The sequence below is a fragment of the Balaenoptera borealis genome (genome assembly GCF_965194805.1).
Source record: "Balaenoptera borealis genome assembly, chromosome: 12".
NCBI lineage: Eukaryota > Metazoa > Chordata > Mammalia > Artiodactyla > Balaenopteridae > Balaenoptera > Balaenoptera borealis.
In genome coordinates, this window is record NC_138869.1 from 49,441,869 (window position 1) to 49,462,563 (window position 20,695).

At 40.1% G+C, this 20,695-nt stretch overlaps 1 protein-coding gene across 7 annotated transcripts in view; it reads right to left on the reverse strand.

The window, feature by feature from the left end:
* Positions 1-20,695, reverse strand: part of ULK4 (unc-51 like kinase 4) — a 538,746-nt gene that overhangs the window by 104,202 nt on the left and 413,849 nt on the right. For 5 of the 7 annotated variants that reach the window (XM_082348366.1, XM_082348362.1, XM_082348363.1 and 2 more), the window contains one exon: positions 17,213-17,398. The exons of the other annotated variants lie outside the window; for them this stretch is intronic. In XM_082348366.1, coding sequence (XP_082204492.1) covers positions 17,213-17,398 — 186 coding nt within the window. The remainder of the gene's footprint in view (positions 1-17,212; positions 17,399-20,695) is intronic. 7 annotated transcript variants of the gene reach the window in all.

Genomic DNA, 20,695 nt, shown 5'->3' on the forward strand with positions numbered 1-20,695 from the left:
GGCAGGGGAAAGAGCGGAGAGACAATCCAAGGGCAGGGGAGTAAAGGGTACAAACCATTATCACAAAACACGCTATAAGGATATATTATACAACACAGGGAATATAGCCAATATTTAAAAATAACTATAAGTGGAGTATAACCTTTAAAAATTATGAATCACTATACTGTACACCTGTAACTTACATAACATTGTACATCAATTATACTTCAATTTTTTAAAAGTGCCTTTTGCTGAATCATCTCAGTATCTGGTCTGGAAAATCTAGCTGTCCTATCAGGGCCTGCTGTGAGTGAACACTTCTTCACATCACAGTAAACGTTAACACTTGCCTCATTTAAGACAAAAAAAGAAGGGAAAACAGATATCCACTTAGGCACATACCCTATAAGCAAAGTGCTCTCCTGTGGAGGGTGTGGGGAAACTGTCCACATACCACAGCTGAGGGTTCCGTCACCTTCTCTGTGCCAGGAGGGTGTTGAATGTGTGTGGACCACCAGACCTGCTAAGATACGGTTCCCACGAAGAGCTGTGCGGTTTCCTGGACCCATCTGCCACAATTCTTAACATTTCTCTCACTCTGCGCTCAGAAAGAATTCTTCAGGTTGGTTTCATAAATAATTCATTTGGCTTTTGTCCGTTTATTCCATTATTCAATCCCTCTACTGGGTTTTAAAATTGGAACGTCATGTTTTGTTTTACGGATGCGATCATCTTTGAAGTCTCTGTGAGAATACTAATTAGAATTTGTTCTTAAGTCTTCTTTCTTATATTTTCTTTCCTGTGGCCCCTGGCTTTTCTGCTTCACGTGTGGCCACTCTTTGGCCACAGGCTTCCCTCAGATGTCCAGCAAATCTTCTTTGTCTGCCAGTCTTTCATAAAATGAAGATCTGCTGAGCGAGGACTGGTACCTCAGGAACGTGTAAGATCTCGCTTTGATTTCCTTGGGGAAGTTGCTCCTGGAGGATGCGGCTGAGAGCTATCGGCAGCCTTGCCCGGGGGTGAGTGAGAGAAATGTAAGAAAAATGAATGAAGACTTAACTTCAGAGAAGGAACAGGATGGAAGGTTGAGCACCCACTTTGGCGGAGGGCAGTGGCTCTGGAGGACCAGGGCAGCCCAGCCCGGAATTCAGTTATTCTTGTGCCCACCACAGGGCACCCTAGGGAAGACCCTATGCACACACAGTGAGCAGCTCCAAGGTGTGGGCTGGGCCTGGGCTCTGCTCTTCCTCTGAGCCTCTGCTGTTCCCGAGCCTGGGATTCTTCCAGAGCATCTCAGCATTTCTGCTTCTTTCCCTATGGTGGTCTGTGGTTTCCTAAATTCTGAAGTCTTTCTGTTAAACTAATTGTGTCTTGTAGAAACTTCCCAAATTAGGCATCTATCGCTGATACCTTTCCTTGTTTCCAGTGAGGTTGTGCACTTTCACTTATTTTTATACTTATTTTGATCATTTCAATGATTTTGGGAGGCAATCAAGGTAAACACATGAACTTTTTCACCATCATAATTTAAAATCTTAACTTGTTTAGAAATGTATGTCAATATATGTGTATGTGTTTATGTGCATATGTATATACACATACATACATATATGTCGTGTGTGTGCCTAGAAAGAAATAAAACATTAACTATGGTAACGTATGGATTATAAATTTAAGGATGACATTATTTTCTTTTTACTCTTATATATTTCCCAAGTCATATTCCTTTTTTTTGGATGCTATAATTTTTTATAACAAAGTCACATATCATAAAATTCACCATTTTAAAGTGTACTATTCTGTGGTTTTTAGAATATTCACAAAGGTGTATAACCATCACCACAATAGGTTTTAGGACACTCTCATCATTTGCCCAAAACCCCGTATCCATTAACAGTCACTCTCCATTCCCTTTTCTCTCCAGCCCCTGGCAACCACTAATCTTTCTGTCTCTGTAGATTTGTTAATTCTAGTACATATTTCATAAAAATGGAAACACACGGTGTGTGGCATTTTGCATCTAAGTTCTTTCACTTAGCAAAACGCTCTCAAGGTTCATCTATGTGATAGCATGTACCAGTATTTCATTCCGTTTTATGGCTGAATAATATTTCATTGCATGGATATACCACATTTTATCTATCCATTCATCAGCTGACAGACATTTGGATTGTTTCCACTTTTTATGAACAATGCTACTATGTATGAACTTCATGTGCAAATTGTGTATTACTTTTATAATTAAAAAATACTGCTTTAGAAAAATTACAAAAATATTTTTTCAAAAGCAGTCAATAAGTCAAACTTTTCACTAATGTAGACTGGCTTTGTTCCTATTACTCAAAAGCATTTGGTTTTACTGTACTCTTAAGACCTGTCTAATACCCGCAAATACTTGCATTTAATAAATTATCTAGCAGTAAGCAGACATTCTTGCATTAACTGGTGGTCAACTAATAAGTTTACCCTTTTTTCAACATGGTGAAAGTACACTTATGTATGTTAACAACTTTTATGGTATTTCTAATCATTATATCAGAAGAGTAGGTCTTCCTTTTAAGAATATCATCTTAGAATATATTTCATTCTGTCACGTACAACATTCAGAAGACAATGCTTGTGCACTGAATTAAAAACCTGCCCAGACGGTGAAAAAAGAGGAAAAAAAAATCTATGTTGCTACCCACTCATGGAGTGCAACCTTTAGAAAGGGATTATTTCCATTACATTTTCATCAGGGACTGGCAAAGAAAAGTATATCATGTTATTACAGAGCCTGGAAATGAAATGACTTCCAGGTTGCTAAGCAACACAGTAATGTTAAAGGCCCCAGGATCTGTGATCTCTAGAGACACTCTCAAATTTCATTAAAACCTTCTCATAACCATCACACAAAAAGTCCATGTGGAGTTTATAAACAGACTTTGTTTCTTGACATAATAATGAAGGAATTTAAAAGGAAGCAAATGGCATCAAAACTTTTGTGGTACTTAAAACCAAATATCTTTGTGACCCAATTAATGAAACCTACAATGTTTCTTGGGGTTTAAAGAAAGTACTATCAGTTTATAGTAAATAAAGGTATTTAATATCCTGAAAACAATTATACTGTGTAGAACGTAACAACTTTCTTTGAAGAAAGGATAAATCTGTTCTGTGTATAAATCAAGAAGGGAGGTGAGGATAATTGGAAATGAGAGTCCCAACCATTATTTGCTTCCAGGAGGGTCATGACAGTGGCATATTTGCAACTGAAATAGGAAAGCAAGATGCTACGGGAAATAATTCTCAGGAACACTTTCAATACATTTCCTTTAGAAAACGTGGTGTTAGAAAAAGCTAATCCCTGAAACAGAAAAAGTTATGACAGGTCTCAGTAACAACCCCTGTGATACTGGTCTAGGATTTTTGGCTCAACTCCCTAAGATGCCAATGAGAATTGGTCTCTGTACCCCACATGTCGGCCACCTAACCTCCTCATCCGTCTCCTGAAGTCCTAAGGAGAAATACTAGAAAGAGATCGTGTGGTTTTGCTCTGGCTTACTCATCCACCCCACAAATCAAAACACTGAAAGATCAAAGTAAATGTCTACTGACATAGATCAGAAGGGTCATTTATTGTGATGGTTAATTTTAAAGGCAAATTCTTAAGCAGAAACTATGCCTGAATGTGGGATCATCAGATTTGCTAAGCTAAAAGGGTGATTACAGAGTGGCAAAGGGTTCTTATTACCCAAATTTTTATTTTCAAAAACCCAGCCCCCAGGAAGTTGGGGCATGAATATGTTTACTGATAAATTGATGGGTGGTTCTCTCTCATGTACACACACACACACACAAAGTGTTCAGCCAGGCCTAGGCACAATGTTTTTTTGTTTTTTTTACATTAGCATATCTGTGATATAGAAATCAATTGTAAAGAGAAAATTCAAATCTTACAAAAGATAGGGGATTTCATTAAATCATTGCCAGTAATGATGGAAGAATTACATAAAGTCTTTTTTTTTTAACATCTTTATTGGAGTATAATTGCTTTATGATGGTGTGTTAGTTTCTGCTGTATAACAAAGTGAATCAGTTATACATATACACATGTTCCCATATCTCTAACCCTCTTGCGTCTCCCTCCCTCCCACCCTCCCTATCCCACCCCCCTAGGTGGTCACAGAGCACCGAGCTGATCTCCCTGTGTTATGTGGCTGCTTCCCATTAGCTATCTATTTTACATTTGGTAGTGTATCTATGTCCATGCTACTCTCTCACTTTGTCCCAGCTTACCATTCCCCCCCGCCCGCCGTGTCCTCAAGTCCATTCTCTATGTAAGTCGGAAAGAGAAAAACAAATACCGTATGCTAACACATATATATGGAATCTAAAAAGAATAAAATAAAATAAATGGTTCTGATGAACCTAGGGGTAGGACAGGAAATAAAGACGCAGACATACAAAATCTTTGAAGAGGGAAGGTCTGACAGACAGACAACACCGGATGGTCACCAGCTAAAGAAGAGGAAAATCTCTTCAAGTGTGAAGAAAGGGCAGGAACTTCAAAGGGGAATACTAATATGAATAGTAATGGAAAATTAATGAAGACCTTAAACAGTTTTCCATAAAAGACCACATTTTATGATGATGCTGAGAAGGTTAGAGATGAAGGCTGTTATAATGTGCCATCATGCACTTTTGATAATGTGAAAGATGACACACAAAAATGTCTAGAATTGCTGGTAGAGCCCAATGTGATGGAGGGAAAGGGCCCAGCTACAGGGCGCCCTGGCAGGGTTCGGATGGGTTCTGCACACTCAGAGTAAGACCAGCCCTCTGTTGATTCTCGTGGGCAGAGAGACGTGGCCTCACCTCTGTCCTGGCTAGAGTCAGAAGAAGGCCCCGAACTCTGCAGGCACCAGCAGGGTCCCTGCCTCTTGCTCACAGCCTCATGCATCCTGTCTGCGCAATCTCAGTCGGGACCAGTCTCCAGCACCCACACTTCATCCTAGTTTACATTGATCACAATGCAGAGCCCAGGTCTCCCAGGTCACCCCTCTTCCCCTGGGCTCACACCCACAGTGCTCTGTACAGCCCTTTCTCGGGTTCCTTATTCACGGAGATGGCTCCGTGGCTCTCCCTGCTGCTTCCTGACCATTCCCCACCTCTCCTCCATAACCCCCCAGCTTTAAACCTAATGTCGCCAGAGAATAGCGCCTGCTACTCTTCCTGCTGCAGCTGTGGGTCACTGGGTTCCCAGCTCACTGTCCTTGTCCCCAGTGCCACTCTTGTCACAGCGCTTGGTAATACTGCCGTCCATAGAGAGGGTCCTTCCAGCACCACTCAGGTCTCTGGCTTTCCCTCCCATGACCCTGTCTTCCTCCACACCTCAGACACTCACTCCTGTGGTTTTACTCTAGACCTGGTTTTTGCCATTAACTGGCGGCCTTCCAGAATCCACATTCGAACAGCCCACGTTCTGATCACCACCTCTCACCGTTTCTCCCTCCAGTCCAGACTTCTCTTACTTGGAATTCCAGACCTGTAGATCCAACAGCCAACTAGACATTCCCACTTGGATGGCTGACAGGCATCTACCCATAACGTGTCCCAAACTCTGCTCCCGATTTCCCCTCTTCCCCCAGACCAGCTCCTCCTGAGTTCTGGCCATCTAGGTTTTCGGTTGGGCCCAAACTGGAATCATCTTTGACTGTTGTTTGCCTCACAGCCCATATCCAATCTGCTGGCAAATTCTACTGGTTGTACTGTCAAGATTTATCCAAAATATAACCACTCCAAGCCATGACCAGGACTCCCCAGGACTGCAATAACCTGCTGGCATCTCTCACCCCTCGCCCGCTTCAATGACCGCTCTCAGCATGGCAAGCAGATCGCCTCGCACTTCTGCTCCAAACCCTCCACAGGCTCTCGTCTCACTCAGGATGAAGGCCAGTCTTTGCAAGGATAACTTCCTCCCTCCACCAAACCCTTCTCTGTCATCTCCCTCACATCTTACATATCTATTCCTTGCTCATTTTGCTTTGGACACACTGGCTTCCTTGGGGTTCCTAGCACACCCTGGGTAGGCACCTGCCTTGCAGACTTAGCAAATGCTGTCTCCTGTCTAGTGTGTCCTGCTCCAAATCTCTCTCTGGCTTCCTTCAGGTCTTTACTCAGATGTCATCTCGGTGAGACCTTCCCTGGTCACATCATCCAGAGCTGCAGATGTCCCACTGTACGTCTTATCTTTCTTTCCTTCTATATTTTTCTTCTTAGTGCTTTTACTATCTAAAATATCAGTAGTTTATTTAATAAATGCAGTTGTCATCTCACTCTCCCTGGTAAGCTCCAGTAGAGCAGGGATCTTAGTCTGTGTTGTTCACGGCTCTATCCCCAGCACTGAGCAGGCATTGCATAACTACTTGCTGAGTGAGTGGTCACTCTTAGTGAAGACTTTTTCTGCACAGGCTTACAAAATGCAAAGTAACCCATTATAAGAATGGCTTCATAATGTTGTTAAAAGACAAAATCAATGTATTTAAATAAATTTCAGTTTTCTTTCTTGAGATCAAGCCCCAGCCACACATTTTGTCATTATTTACCACAGTTGTTAGGCGGCCAGTTTAAGTGGATTTACATGAAGTGGTTAGTTTTCCAGTATTACTTATTCCAGAACAAAAAGGAACCCCTGTGTTGCAAAATCATATACCTAAACTTGGTCAACTATTTCTGTTGATCAATTTCAAAACACTTGCTTATACAAAACAACAATAAGAGGTCATAATTCACCTTTAAATTAAACTTTTCTAATGGCTTGAATTTAAAATACTCTCTCAGATAAATATCTAAAATATCAACTGAAATTTTTTTATCTTTAGCTTTTTCCATGATTATTTAAAAACTGAAAACCCAAAACCCAACTCTGGTTCTTTGTCATATACAGTAATAACAACTTGAAAACAATCCTTTTGAGGAAAGGAAGATATTCCTATGAATATAATGTAGACATTAACTATTCTTTTAGTGGACAGAATTCATTTATTAAAACTGTTATAGATTATACAAAGGAAAATTGCATTTAAAATATTCTTTTAAATACAAAAATTAGAAACATTTAGTACAGGTCTTCCTAAGGAAAGGTCCTCCAGAGCAATTTTCATTGCTGTCTGTATCCACAAGGAAGTATTTCTCAACCATGTTCATCCTAATTCTTAACATGCTTTGAATGTTCACTATTTTAAGAATGGTTTTGTTAAAAGCATGTCATTAAAGAAATCCCACATTACCAAGAGAGTCTAGAGCATTCTGCAAAGCAACAGCTGCACAGTGGGCTTGAAGATGGTCAGAATGATCACGAAGAATCAGGAAAACTCCACAGTTACTTGTAATCACTATCATTTGAACCAGATAATAAGTATCTATAAATGGGAATATTCAAAGTTTGAATAAATAAATGATCCCTCACAGCTTCTTCCGCTCCTTGGTCATGAGGAGGATACAGAACATAAAACAAATTCCAAGGACCCTTAGCTGTTTACTTATAATTTACAATGGGTAGATTCTCAACAAATTAATATTATGCAAGAAAGCAGTAGGGATACATGTTCCGAAGGATAGCAGATTGGTCCTTTCCACAGTTTAAAAATTAATGCTTAAAAATTAACTATTTCTTTTGCTCCATCACCACTGGCCCATTTTTTATAGTCTTTACCCTTCTCTTTAAGAAGTTGTGGGGAATACACATATTCACACAGTGCCAAAGCATCTCTGTGAGGATTACTTAGTAATCGCAAAGGGAAACATGTATCTACCTGATGGAGAGAAGCAGAAGATAACCCCTTAGCCAAGCAATCAAACTTAGCATCACTGAAAGTGGGGCAGCCTAGCACCATATGCTTCCTGATGGGATACAAGATTAGGGGCCATTACCGATGAGATATTGTGACCAAAAATGCTGTGAGGAAATATTCATACTATTTCAGACTGTTGGGCATTCTACCAGACAACTGACTCAGACTCTCCAAAAAGTCAATTTCATAGGGGAAAAAAAAGGCAGGAAGACTCTTCTAGATTAAAGGAGACTAAGAAAACAACAAATTCAGTATGTGAGCCTTGACCGGAACATGGCTTTTTAAAAAAAAAAAAAAAAAAGCTATTAAGTTGTTTTTTAACTAGGAAAATTAAACATGAATTGGGTATTAATGATATTATGAATCGTTATTAATTTTCTTGGGTGTGATAATGTTATTGGGCCAAGTGTCAGGATTCCTTTGCTTTCACGTGATTTAATACACACACGTAGAAATAAAAAGTATCAGGGTGACAACATTTTGTGTGAATAAAGTACATACGGAGACTTGAAAAATATGGTGAAATGATAACAATTCTGATAATAATTCTTGATTACACAGGTTCTCAATCATATTACTCTTTCAACTTTTGTGTGGTTTTGAAACCTTTCATAATAGAAAGGTGGGTAAAGATACCATCCATGGCAATGGGAACGGAAAGAGGAAAGGGCTCATTAGAGAACGAATTTTATCTGTCAGAAGAATTTCAGGAGGCAGGGAGGGAGCTGAATCTCTTGAAATAAGAAGTCAAAACAGAAGGGAAATTATGCTGCCCAGGGCCCACAAACATCAGACTGAGAAGGAGGACAGGAAGGTGCCCAGCCTGACCATGAGGCGCCTCCATGTGGGAACGGGCAGGGGAGAGGGCAGATGCACCTAGGAAATGTGAGGGAGAAAGAGACATGTCCAAAGGGATGAGACATATTGCACATCCTCAGGAAACCCACGGCAAAGATCCACATACTTCCTCTCTGAGGTGGATGTGGCTTCACTCACAGAAACACAGAAGTTTCGGTCTTGAGAGTGACTGGCTGTAAATGACCCTATTCCACTGGCCATAAGCTTCCTGATTTTGTCTTGCTCAAAATCTCAGGAATGGGGCTTCCCTGGTGGCGCAGTGGTTGAGAATCTGCCTGCTAATGCAGGGGACACGAGTTCGAGCCCTGGTCTGGGAAGATCCCACATGCCGCGGAGCAACTAGGCCCATGAGCCACAATTACTGAGCCTGCGCGTCTGGAGCCTGTGCTCCGCAACAAGAGAGGCCGCGATAGTGAGAGGCCCGCGCACCGCGATGAAGAGTGACCCCCGCTTGCCACAACTAGAGAAAGCCCTCACAGAAACGAAAACCCAACACAGCCAAATATAAATAAATTAATTAAAAAAAAAAAATCTCAGGGAACTAAGGAAAAACTTTTCAGCAAGATGTTTCTTTTCTTTGTTGGAAAGATACAACTAAATTAATCAAAGAGTTCCCAATTAACTTGTGAGTCCTATGGCAATCACGGGCATAGATGCTCATCCAGTGTAACAATAAATGGTGTGTATGGATTCAGGGAAAGAGCCCTCTTGGAAACTCCTAAGAGCATCCTCTCAGAGTCTCAGGAAAACGTTCTAAGGGACGAGATTTCACAAAAATTGATTACACTTGCTTTTTACTCCTTTGGGTACATAGTGTTTCTCTAAAAATTTTCACTGCCTTCACAACAATCTCCCCACTTTTTTCCCTTTAGGAAAACAAGTCAAGAAAAGAAGGCCTTACTATGAGAAAAATAAGCTAGAAGGGAGAGGTATCATTTTGCCTTCTTGTTACACCTCAAGGAATAGTTCTTTACTTTTCTAATAGAAATTAGGTCCCTTCTGACTCTACATCTACAACTCATCCTGCTCCTAAAATAGAAAAAGAATGGCTGCAGAATTCCCAGTTTCCTCATTTGGTCTCTTCAGAGCTTTAAAAACTCTGTATGTGAAGAAATGCTATTACACTGATTTTCAGCAACACAACATCTCTGCTCTCATGGTGAAAATGGAAAGGACCAGGGGACCTACATGAGAATTTGGAAGAAAAATGGTGGCGAGCATAGCAAGATTTTCTGAAAGTGGCAGGGTCAAGGGTCCCCAAGGGATGGATATTTGTAATAATCTTTAATACGAATCACCCTCAGAGAGCGAGCCCAAGTCCCACTGCTGCCACCTCTGCTGTACCAGGTAGATGGGTGAGCAGGCAGGTGAAAGGAGTTAGCAACCTCAGCGTGTTATGACTATGCTCCGGTTTCAGAGAGCAGTCAGTTTTACAGAACAAGTTTGTGATGGCTTGTGTGTAGTCAATATTTTGAGTGTTGGAGTAAAGCTAGCTTTAATTAAGAGACAAGCAGCTGATCCACGATCATTACCCTGAGAAAACTCCCACTGATATCAAGTTTAAGGGACAGGTAAACCTGGCAGCAACCGGAAGGATCTCCATCACATTTTTAAAGCCAGAGTACAAAGTCTAATTATAAAACCACCACACATCCTGGTAAATTACAGTACATAATTAAATTCTCAGGTTTCCCCAACGTTTTCTCAATGTTCTAAATACAGACTAAATAAGGAAGAGTACCCTAGGGGCAAAACATATCCCAACCCCATCAGCACAAATTAAACATCTTATTTCTTTCATCTGTTAGTGAAAATTCTGCTTTTAGAAAGTTACAGTCACAAGATTGGGAGCTGAAACAGATATTTCAAGAAAGGGCCTTTTGTGTAACTCATAGGGAGGAATCTGCCACATTATTCCTAAGATGGCTCTCTAACAACCACAGTTTACCGGTCACAGACAGGCTCACTACATGGCCTTAGAAACTGTAGGGCCAAGGGTATTTTGGGGTTGCCCTCTCTGAAATCATGCTGGCTTGCTCAGTTTTGGGGAAAGAGGCACTCCTCAATCAGGGCTTAAAAAGAGACAGTCTCACAGAGTAGAACCCTCTTGTTTTTAGAAATGCTCCAAAAGTGATTTACAGATTCAGTGCAATCTCTATCAAAATTCCAATGGCATTTTTCAAAGAAATAGAACAAACAATCCTAAAATTTGTATGAAACCACAAAAGACCCCAAGTAGCCAAAGCAATTTTGAAAAAGAAGAACAAAGCTGGAGGCGTCACACTCCCTGATTTCAAACTATATTACAAAGATATAGTAATTGAAACAGTATGGTACTGGCATTGAAAACAGACAAATATATCAATGGAACAGGATAGAGAGCCCAGAAATAAACCCATGTATATATGTTCAATTAATTTTTGACATAAGAGCCAAGAATATTCAATAGAGAAAGGTCAGTCTCTTCAATAAATGGTGTTGGGAAAACTGAACACATGCAAAAGAATGAAAATGAAACATTATCTTACACCACACACAAAAATTAACTCCAAATGTATTAAAGACTTGCACATAAGACCTAAAACCATACAACTCCTAGGAGAAAACATAAGCAGTAAGCTCCTTGACTCTGGTCTTAGAAATGATTTTTTTGGATCTGACACCAAAAGCAAAGGCAACAAAAGCAATAAACAAGTGGAACTACATCAAACTAAAAAGCTTCTGCACAGTGAAGGAAACTGTCCAGAAAATGAAAGGCAACCTACCTAATGAGAGAAAATATCTGCAAATCATATATCTTATAAGGGAATAATATCCAAAATATATTAATAGAAAGAGCTCATACAACTTAATTTTTAAAAAGCAATCTGAATAAAAAATGGGCAGAAGACCTGAATAGACATTTTTCCAAAGAAGATATATAGATAGCTAGCAGGTACATGAAAAAATGCTCAACATCACTAAACATCAGGGAAATGCAAATCAAAACCACAAGAAGATGTTACCTCACACCAGTCAGAATGGTTATTATCAAAAAGACAACCACTAACAAATGTTGGCGAGGATGTGGAGAAAAGGGAATCCTTGTGTACTGTCGGTAGGAATGTAAACTGGTGCAAACACCATGGAAAACAGTGTGGAAGTCCCTCAAAAAATTAAAAATAGAACTACCATAAGGCCCAGCAATTCCACTTCTGGGTATTTATCCAGAGAAAACAAAAACACTAATTCAAAAAGAAATATACACCACAATGTTCACCACAGCATTATTTACAATAGCCAAGATACGGAAACAATCTAAATGTCCAATGATAGAAGAATGGATAAAGAAAATTTGATACACAAACACACACACACATACACACACACACACACACACACACACACACACACAATGGAATATTATTTGGCCATAAAAAAGAATGAAATCTTAGGACTTCTCTGGTGGTGCAATGGATAAGACTGCATGCTCCCAATACAGGGGGCTCAGGTTCGATCCCTGGTCAGGGAACTAGATCCCACATGCGTGCCACAACTAAGAGTTCACATGCCACAACTAAGGAACCCATGAGCTGCAACTAAGGAGCCCACCTGCCACAACTAAGACCCGGTGCAAGCAAAAAAAGAAATCTTGCCATTTGTGACAACATGGATGGACCTTGAGGGAATTATGCTAAGTGAAATAAGTCAGACAAAGAAAGATAAATTCCACATAGTCTCACTTTTATGTAGAATCTTAAAAGAAAAAAAAAAAACGGAAAGAAAACGCCAAGCTCATAGATACAGACAATAGATTGGTGGTGAGGGGCTGGAAGTGGGTACAATGGGTGAAGGGATTAAAAGGTACAAATTTCCAGTTATAAAATAAATAAGTCATTGGGATGTGATGTACAGCATGGTGACTATAGTTAATAATACTGCATTGTATATTCGAAAGTTGCTAAGAAAGTAAATCTTAGAAAAAAATGTATAACTATGTATGGCAATGGATGTTAGCTAGACTTACTGTGGTGATCATTTTGCAATATATAGAAATATCTTGTACACCTAAAACTAATATAATGCTATATGCCAGTTTTGCCTTAATTAAGAAAAAAAAGAATTGCTCCCAGAAGGAGTGTGCACTTAATAAATGTCCTTTGAGGTAGGTCCTTAAAGAGCTTGCCTTTCCCTCCTTAACTTCTTATAATCAGAAGGCTGCACTTAACAAGCCTCCTTAATCCAATTACTGATTCAGGTAACAAAACCAAATTGCTCCCTGCCTCTCTATCAAGTCTGGCTCCCCCAGGCCATCGAGGAGAGCCTGAGACACCAGCCCTCTTAAAATCACAGGAAATCTTTGTTCACATTCTTTCTATCTCCCAGGTTCCCATCCTCTATGCATCTACCTATCCAATCTCACCCCCTTCTAAGAAACTTGGCAGGGATAGTGTGGAGGGGACTGAAGCATCAGACTGGGGAACAACTAAATGCCTTTTAAGGTCCCTCTCATTCTGGCCTGTGCATCTACAAAGCACTCAAATGAGCTCACAATATACACTGAAGAGCAAAAATGAACAATTGCCAATAACAAAAAGAGATTTTATAGATATTTCTTACTCAGCTCAGTGGATACTTAATAAACACCAATTACATGCCAGGCACTGTGAGAAAGCTTTATTTCACTGTAAACATAATTTGAACTCAATTGAGATGCTACCACTGTCCTTTGGTTTCAGAGACCAGAACTTCCTAATTCCAACAACGGTGTCCAAACTCCAAATGTTTGGTACCCTCTGGCCTTTCCTGGTCCATTTCTTATGTCTGTCAGTCTAGCCCTGTGGATTTTGGGGCCATTATTCAGGATGTGCTTCTTCCTGGTCCATGCATGGATGACCAACACATCCTTCTACACTCTGCTCAAACACCACGTCCCGGCCAATGTCCTCCCCAAAGGGAATGTTTCTGTGGAACTTTGCTGGCTCCTCTAGCGTGGCACTGATTGCATTCTGCTTTATAATGAAGCTGGCGTTTCTCTCTCGCTCCAGTTAGGGATCCCTGACAACAGGCAGCAGGAAGAGCATATCTTACTGTCTTAGTTCCCCCAGTGTAGAGGATGCACATAGTAATAACTCTATTATTTTCCCATGAATGAAAGAATGAATCTCTTAGGTGCCTTCTGGATCGAAATTCAGTCAAGTTCAGCTTAGTGAATGCCCGCAGAGTCCAGATCAGTACTGGACAGAGCAGCAGCAAGGTGCCTAGCTACTTGGCAAGAGCACAAGCTAGGGTCAGTTCAGCTTGGCTGGTCCCAGCTCTGCCGAGTCCTAGTTGGTGGCCTTGGGACTGTTACGTAAGCTCCTTGAGCCTTAGCTTTTAACCTATAAATGGAAGCAATCACTGGAGCTGACCGCTAAGGTAGCTGTGAAGATTCAATGAGATAATTCACCAGAAGTCCTTAACACAGAAACATCATCTGCTGACAACCTTTCATGGGCTAGACACTATAACACGCTGAAAAAGACCTCATCGCTACCCTGAACAAGGGTAATGTGAAGGTGAGAACAGACGGTAAGCTGACAGTTACAAAACAGTGGCAACCATGGAGGTGAGGACAGGACGCAGCGAGAGAGAGGGGAAGGACCATATCAGTCCGGGAGTGGGCGCTGGCATCATACAACCCTTTGGGTCATCTGCTGCTGCTTCTCTCCAAACGTACTGAACTCAGTACTAAGTTTAAGCAGAACCGAGCCTCAGGGTAGGCAAGTTCAAGGCCCAGAATCCCTGACTGTGTGTTTTGCACACTTGAACCCAACACTGACCCATCCATGGGTAATTTAGAAAGTTTTCAAAAGATTATAAAGCACTTATCACAGATGGCTGGTAAACTTTATATTATGTTTACTTTACTACAATTTAAAAAAAAAACAGATGAGCAGCACCAGAAACTACTTCTATTTTCACATACACAGATAAAGTCACTTGGATTCAACTTTTCTTCCACAAACAAAACCTACCTGGCCTTATATGTGGCAGGTCAGAAACTATACGGAAATCATTTCAGACAGTAAAATTAACTAAAAGATGGTGTAGTCTGGTTACTTTGACCAAGTTGTGGTCTAATTGCTTCTTGCATGATTAAATTAACCTCGTTTTTTAAAATGATGTAATTTATTCCAAAGATAGGTCCATAATCTCTCTGCAATTCTAAAATCTAGAAAGCTCTGAAAATCAAAACTTTTTTTCTTAAGTTTGGTTCAAAAACATATTTGGTGGCAAAACCGGACCTAACCCACATGGGGTCACATATAGTTTTTATTTACCCACTTGGTGTGAATGTTCACACACTTTGCAGCAGAAATATTACCACACGCTTGACGACGGTACCACCCAGGTGACTGCTATGGAGTCGTATCATATATAGTATAAGCACCATGCCAAAAAGATCTGAAAATTATAAATTCCAAACTAAATCTGGCCCTAAGATTTTCAAATACGAGATGGTGAATCTCTGTAAAATTAATTGTATCAGATGTGAGGTCAATATCCCCAAGCTTTTGTCATTCTGTACCAAACACACGATTCTGTCACAGGTACATATCACTCATATTACCGTATTTTCTAGTACTTGACTTCACATTGACTCACCATTTTTAAATGAATAAAACTGTTTTTTGAAAGAAATCTCTTATCTCTACCGAAAAAGCTAGTCACCTGAGAGGCTTCCTCTCTGTTAAAAAGGGACATTCTGAAGGATTCGAGAGGTGTTAAAGACACAGTAGTAGCAAATTGAGACTTTCACCTTAAATCATCAGAAAGATCAAAATAAAATGGAAGAGGAAATATTTGCCCTACTATGTGATTCAATGTCATCTAGTGCTAGGTTGGAGTACCATGCGCAAGATCTACTGTCCCCAGAAGTATTTATCCTACACTTTGGGAGGCTTGCTTAGATTGTGTCATCATCCGGTTACTCAGGGAATGACTCCACTAGACAGGAAGCATTGCTGCGGTTGGGAGGTCTGGCTGTACAAAAGCATAATGTAGCAGCAGGGGGGGTAACTCTCTATCTCTGTTCTAGTTCTGTCACCCATAACCTGCTGTGCAGATTTAGCTGGGTCACGTACTGCAGCTGTCTATCAAACTAGCATAAAAATTGTCTTGAAGGCAACTGTCTGAAGCATCCATAGCCTCCACTGCCAAAGGACCCCTCAAGATAATTGGATCTAGAATTGAACACAGACTGACAAGCCAGAACATGACACAGACTAACGGGACCTCCACTCCTCTACTAACTTCAACAACAGCTGCTGTAAATAACGGCCTTCGAAAGCAGCAGAACAAGATCTACTGTAAAAAGAAAATAAGTCAGTCTTCAAAAGTACTTTCAAGTAAACATCAGCTATATATATTTTTAAAAATAAAATAAATGGGGCTATGGACTTCCCCGGTGGCTCAGTAGTTAAGAATCCGCCTGCCAATGCAGGGGACACGGGTTCGAGCCCTGGTCCGGGAAGATCCCACATGCCGCGGAGCAGCTAAACCCGTGCGCCACAACTACTGAGCCTGCGCTCTAGAGCCCATGAGCCACAGCTACTGAAGCCCGCGCACCTACAGCCCTGTGCTCTGCAACAAGAAAAGCCACCACAATGAGAAGCCCGTGCACCGCAATGAAGAGTAGTCCCCGCTCGCTGCAACTAGAGAAAGCCCTCGTGCAGCAACGAAGACCCAACGCCACCAAAAAATAAAATAAAATAGAATAAATAAAAAATAAATGGGGCGAAAGGGAAAATTTTTCCTACAGTACCATCCTGGGGGTTAGAAACGTTGCAAGTTTGAAAATCTCCCTTTTGCAACCATTAAAAAATTTAAAAATAACAACAACACATTGATTTAATGAAGTGATCAAAATTAACATCACCAGTAAAGGGCAAACAGACATCATAAGCCTCCGGATCTGATGGACTGAGAAGAACACAGTATTTCTTCTGGGGCTTACCTGAATCCAATTGTCCAGAAAACATCAGAGAGACCTACATTGAGGGACAGTCTACAAAACATCTGGCCCATTCTTCAGAAATGTCATGAAAGACCAAGAAAGGCTGCAGAACTATTCCAGATTAAGGGCACACGTCTACTAAAATACATGATCCTGGACTGGTTTCGACACCAGAAAACAAGCTATAAAGGACATTATGGGGACAGTTGACAAAACTGGAATACAGATGGCAGATGAGTAAAAGATTTGTATCAATGTTAAATTTCCTGGTTTTGATAACTGTAGTTAAGTAACAGAACATCCATTTCATCAGGAAATACACACTCACATACTAAGGGGTAAGCAGACAATGTGTCTAACTTACTCTCTCACAGTTCAGGAAAAATACTTGTATATGCAGGTAGATATGCAGACTATGATAAATGTTAACAGTAGGTGACTACGGGGAAAGGTAACTGGGAGGTCTTTAATGAAACTAGGTCGAAGAAAATGACTACTTCCCGTCTACTGGCCGCCACTGAGGCCACCCACCCAAGCCCCAGTATCTGTGTGGACTCACCATTCTTCTGAGAATCCTCAACAGAAGCTTTAGCTCCTTCGGGTCCTCTTTGGATGTCAGTAAATCAGCAAAATTCTCTGCATTTTCGGGAGACAGGCTGTCTGGGTTTTCCCCTCCATACAACTGAACCAGGATAGACAGACACTTGGATGAAACTTCAAAAATTTCAGGATCCTCGTTAGGAAGCTGAAAATTAATAAATTGGACGACTTAAGCTTAACTGAAGATGGTGTTGGTATTCCTCAAGAACCACAGTAAAATTTGGCGTAACAGATAGAATGTCAGTCTGAGTACAAAGTTGAATTAAAGGAGTATTTTTTTGAATGGATCTTTTTCAAAATGCATACAGTAACTCAAACAAGGCTAACAGCACAAAATCAGAAGGAAATCCTGCAGTCCTTTCTTTAATCCCTAGTGATGAATGACCTGTGACAAGCAAAAGACCAACGTATATTTTATATGCATATGTATATATGCATATATTCATACAGGTGTATGTGCATCTATAGATGTGGAAACAGTTTGATTTTTCCGAGGCACAACCCTTACATTCTTGTTTACTTAACTTGTTTAGGAAAATCCACTTTCTAGAAGATATTAAGAAACAGTTTGAACTTGTCTGTTTCCAAATCATTATTGACTAAACAGGCAGAGAGAAAGCATTGTTTCTGTATTAAAAGGTATATTATGAAATAATAATCATACCATAAGCATTTTAACCTTTTAACGTTTAAAGTTTTATTTTATTTCTAATAGCTTTGTTGAGCTATAATTCCTGTGACATACAATTCAGTCATTTAACGTATATCTGCCATTCAATGGTTTTTAGTATTTTTCAGAGTTGTGCAACCACCAACAGAACCAATTTTAGAATTTTTTCATTACCTGAAAAAGAAACCCTGTACCCTGTAACCGTTACCTTCACGTCATCTCTTCCTCTCTACCCCCAGTCCCTGCCCAGTGCTAACGTGCTTTCTGTCTCTCTGGCTTTGCCTATTCTGGACATTTCAGATACTTGAAATCATACAAAATATGACCCTATCTGACTGGCTTCTTTCACTTAGCATGTTCTCAAGATTCATCCATGCTGTAGCATGTATTCGTATTTCATTTCTTTTTATTATGTAGTAATATTCCATTGTATGGATATACCATATTTTGTTTATCCATTCATCGGTTGATGGACATTTGAGTTGTTTTCACCTTTTGACTAGTATGAATAACACTGCTGTGAACATGTGTGCAAATGTTTTCGTGCAGACAAGTATTTGTTTCTCTTGGGTATATACTTAGAAGTGGAGGTGCTGAGTCATGTGATAACACTATGTGTAACTTTTTGAGGAGCTGCCAGACTGTTTTCCAAAGCTGCCATTAGCACCAGCAATGCGCGAGGTTTCCAGTTTTCCCACATCCTCACCAACACTTGTTATTACCTATATTTTTTTTTAATTTTTTTTATTTATTTATTTATTTATTTATTTATTTATTTATTTATTTATTTATTTATTTATTTATGGCTGTGTTGGGTCTTCATTTCTGTGCGAGGGCTTTCTCTAGTTGCGGCAAGTGGGGGCCACTCTTCATCGCGGTGCGCTGGCCTCTCATTATCGCGGCCTCTCTTGTTGCGGAGCACAGGCTCCAGACGCGCAGGCTCAGTAATTGTGGCTCACGGGCCCAGTTGCTCCGCGGCATGTGGGATCTTCCCAGACCAGGGCTCGAACACGTGTCCCCTGCATTGGCAGGCAGATTCTCAACCACTGCGCCACCAGGGAAGCCCTACCTATATTTTTAATTACAGTCATCCTAGTGCGTGTGGAGTGGTAACTCATGGTGGTCTTTCATTTGTACTTCCCTGATGGCTAATGATGTTGAAAATCTTTTCATGTGCTTATTGTCCATTTGCATATTGTCTTTGGAGAAATGTCTATTCAGATACTTTGCCCACTTTTTAAGATAGGTCATATGTCTTTTTAGAATTGAGTCTAAGTGTTCTTTATATATTTTAAATACAAATCCCTTAGCAGATACATGATTTTCAAAAACGTTTTCCCATTCTGTGGGTTGCCTTTTCACTTTCTTGATAGTGTCCTTTTTAAAAAAAAATATTTATTCACTTATTTGGCTGTGCCAGGTCTAGTTGCGGCATGTGGGATCTAGTTCCCTGACCAGGGATCGAACCTGGGCCCCCTGCACTGGGGGCGCATAAGAGAGTCTCAGCCACTGGACCACCAGGGAAGTCCCTTGATAGTGTCCTTTGAAGCACAAAATATTTTTTATTTTGATGAAGTCAAATTTATCCATTTTTTAAAAGATTTTTTTGATGTGGACCATTTTTAAAGTCTTGATTGAATTTGTTATAATACTGCTTCTATTTTATGTTTTTTTGGGTTTCTGGCCACAAGGCATGTGGGATCTTAGCTCCCCGACCAGGGAATGAACCCACACCCCCTGCATGGGAAGGAAAAGTCTTAACCACTGGACCACCAGGGAAGTCCCTATCTGTTCCTTTTATTCCTTGTGATTTTGGTGTCAAACCTAAGAAACCATTGCCTATTTCAAGGTCCTGAGATTTAAGCTTCTTCTGAGAATTTTTATAGTTTTAGCTCTTACATTTATTTTTAAGAACTTTATAGTTTCAGCTTTTACATTTAGGTCTTGATCCATTTTGAGTTAATTTTTGTATATGGTATGAGTAGGCGACCACCTTCATTCTTTTGCATGTGAATAAATCTTATTTTGAGATATTTGCAGGTTCATATACCATTGTAAGAAACAATACAAAGAGATACCACACATACTTCACCCAACTTCCCCAATGGAAACATCTTGCATAACTATAGTACAAGATCACAATCAGGAAATTAACATGTATATTAGGACAGCCACTCCTGCTTTTTAAAAATTAATATTTGCATGGTATATACTTTTCAACCTTTTACTTTCAACCTGCCTGCATCATTATATTTGAAGTGAGATTTTTGTAGACAACATACTGTTGGACCATGTTTTGTTATCCATTCTAGTCATCTCTGTCTTTTAATTGGTGCATTTAGACCATTTACATTTTTATGATAAATATTAAGATGCTAGGGTTTAAGTCTAACATGCAATTTTATTGTCTTCTGTTTATTTTCCCTGCTTCTTATTTTTCTGATTCCCTCTCTCTTTCTTTAACCTTCCTGTGGGTTACTTGAACATTTGTTTTATGTTTTCATTAAGAATTATTAAATTCTCTTTTACTCCCAATATTATTTTCTTAGGGTTGCCGTAACAAAGTACCACAAACTGGGTGGCATAAACAACAGAAATGTATTACCTCGCGGTTCTGGAAGCTAGAAGTTCAAAATCAAACAGCAGGACCCTGCTCCCTCTGAAACTCATAGTAGAATCTTCCCTTGCTTCTTCCTAGTTTCTGATGACTTGCTGGAAACCTCTGGCATTTCTTAGCTTGCGGCTGCATAATTCCCATCTCTGCCTCCGCCA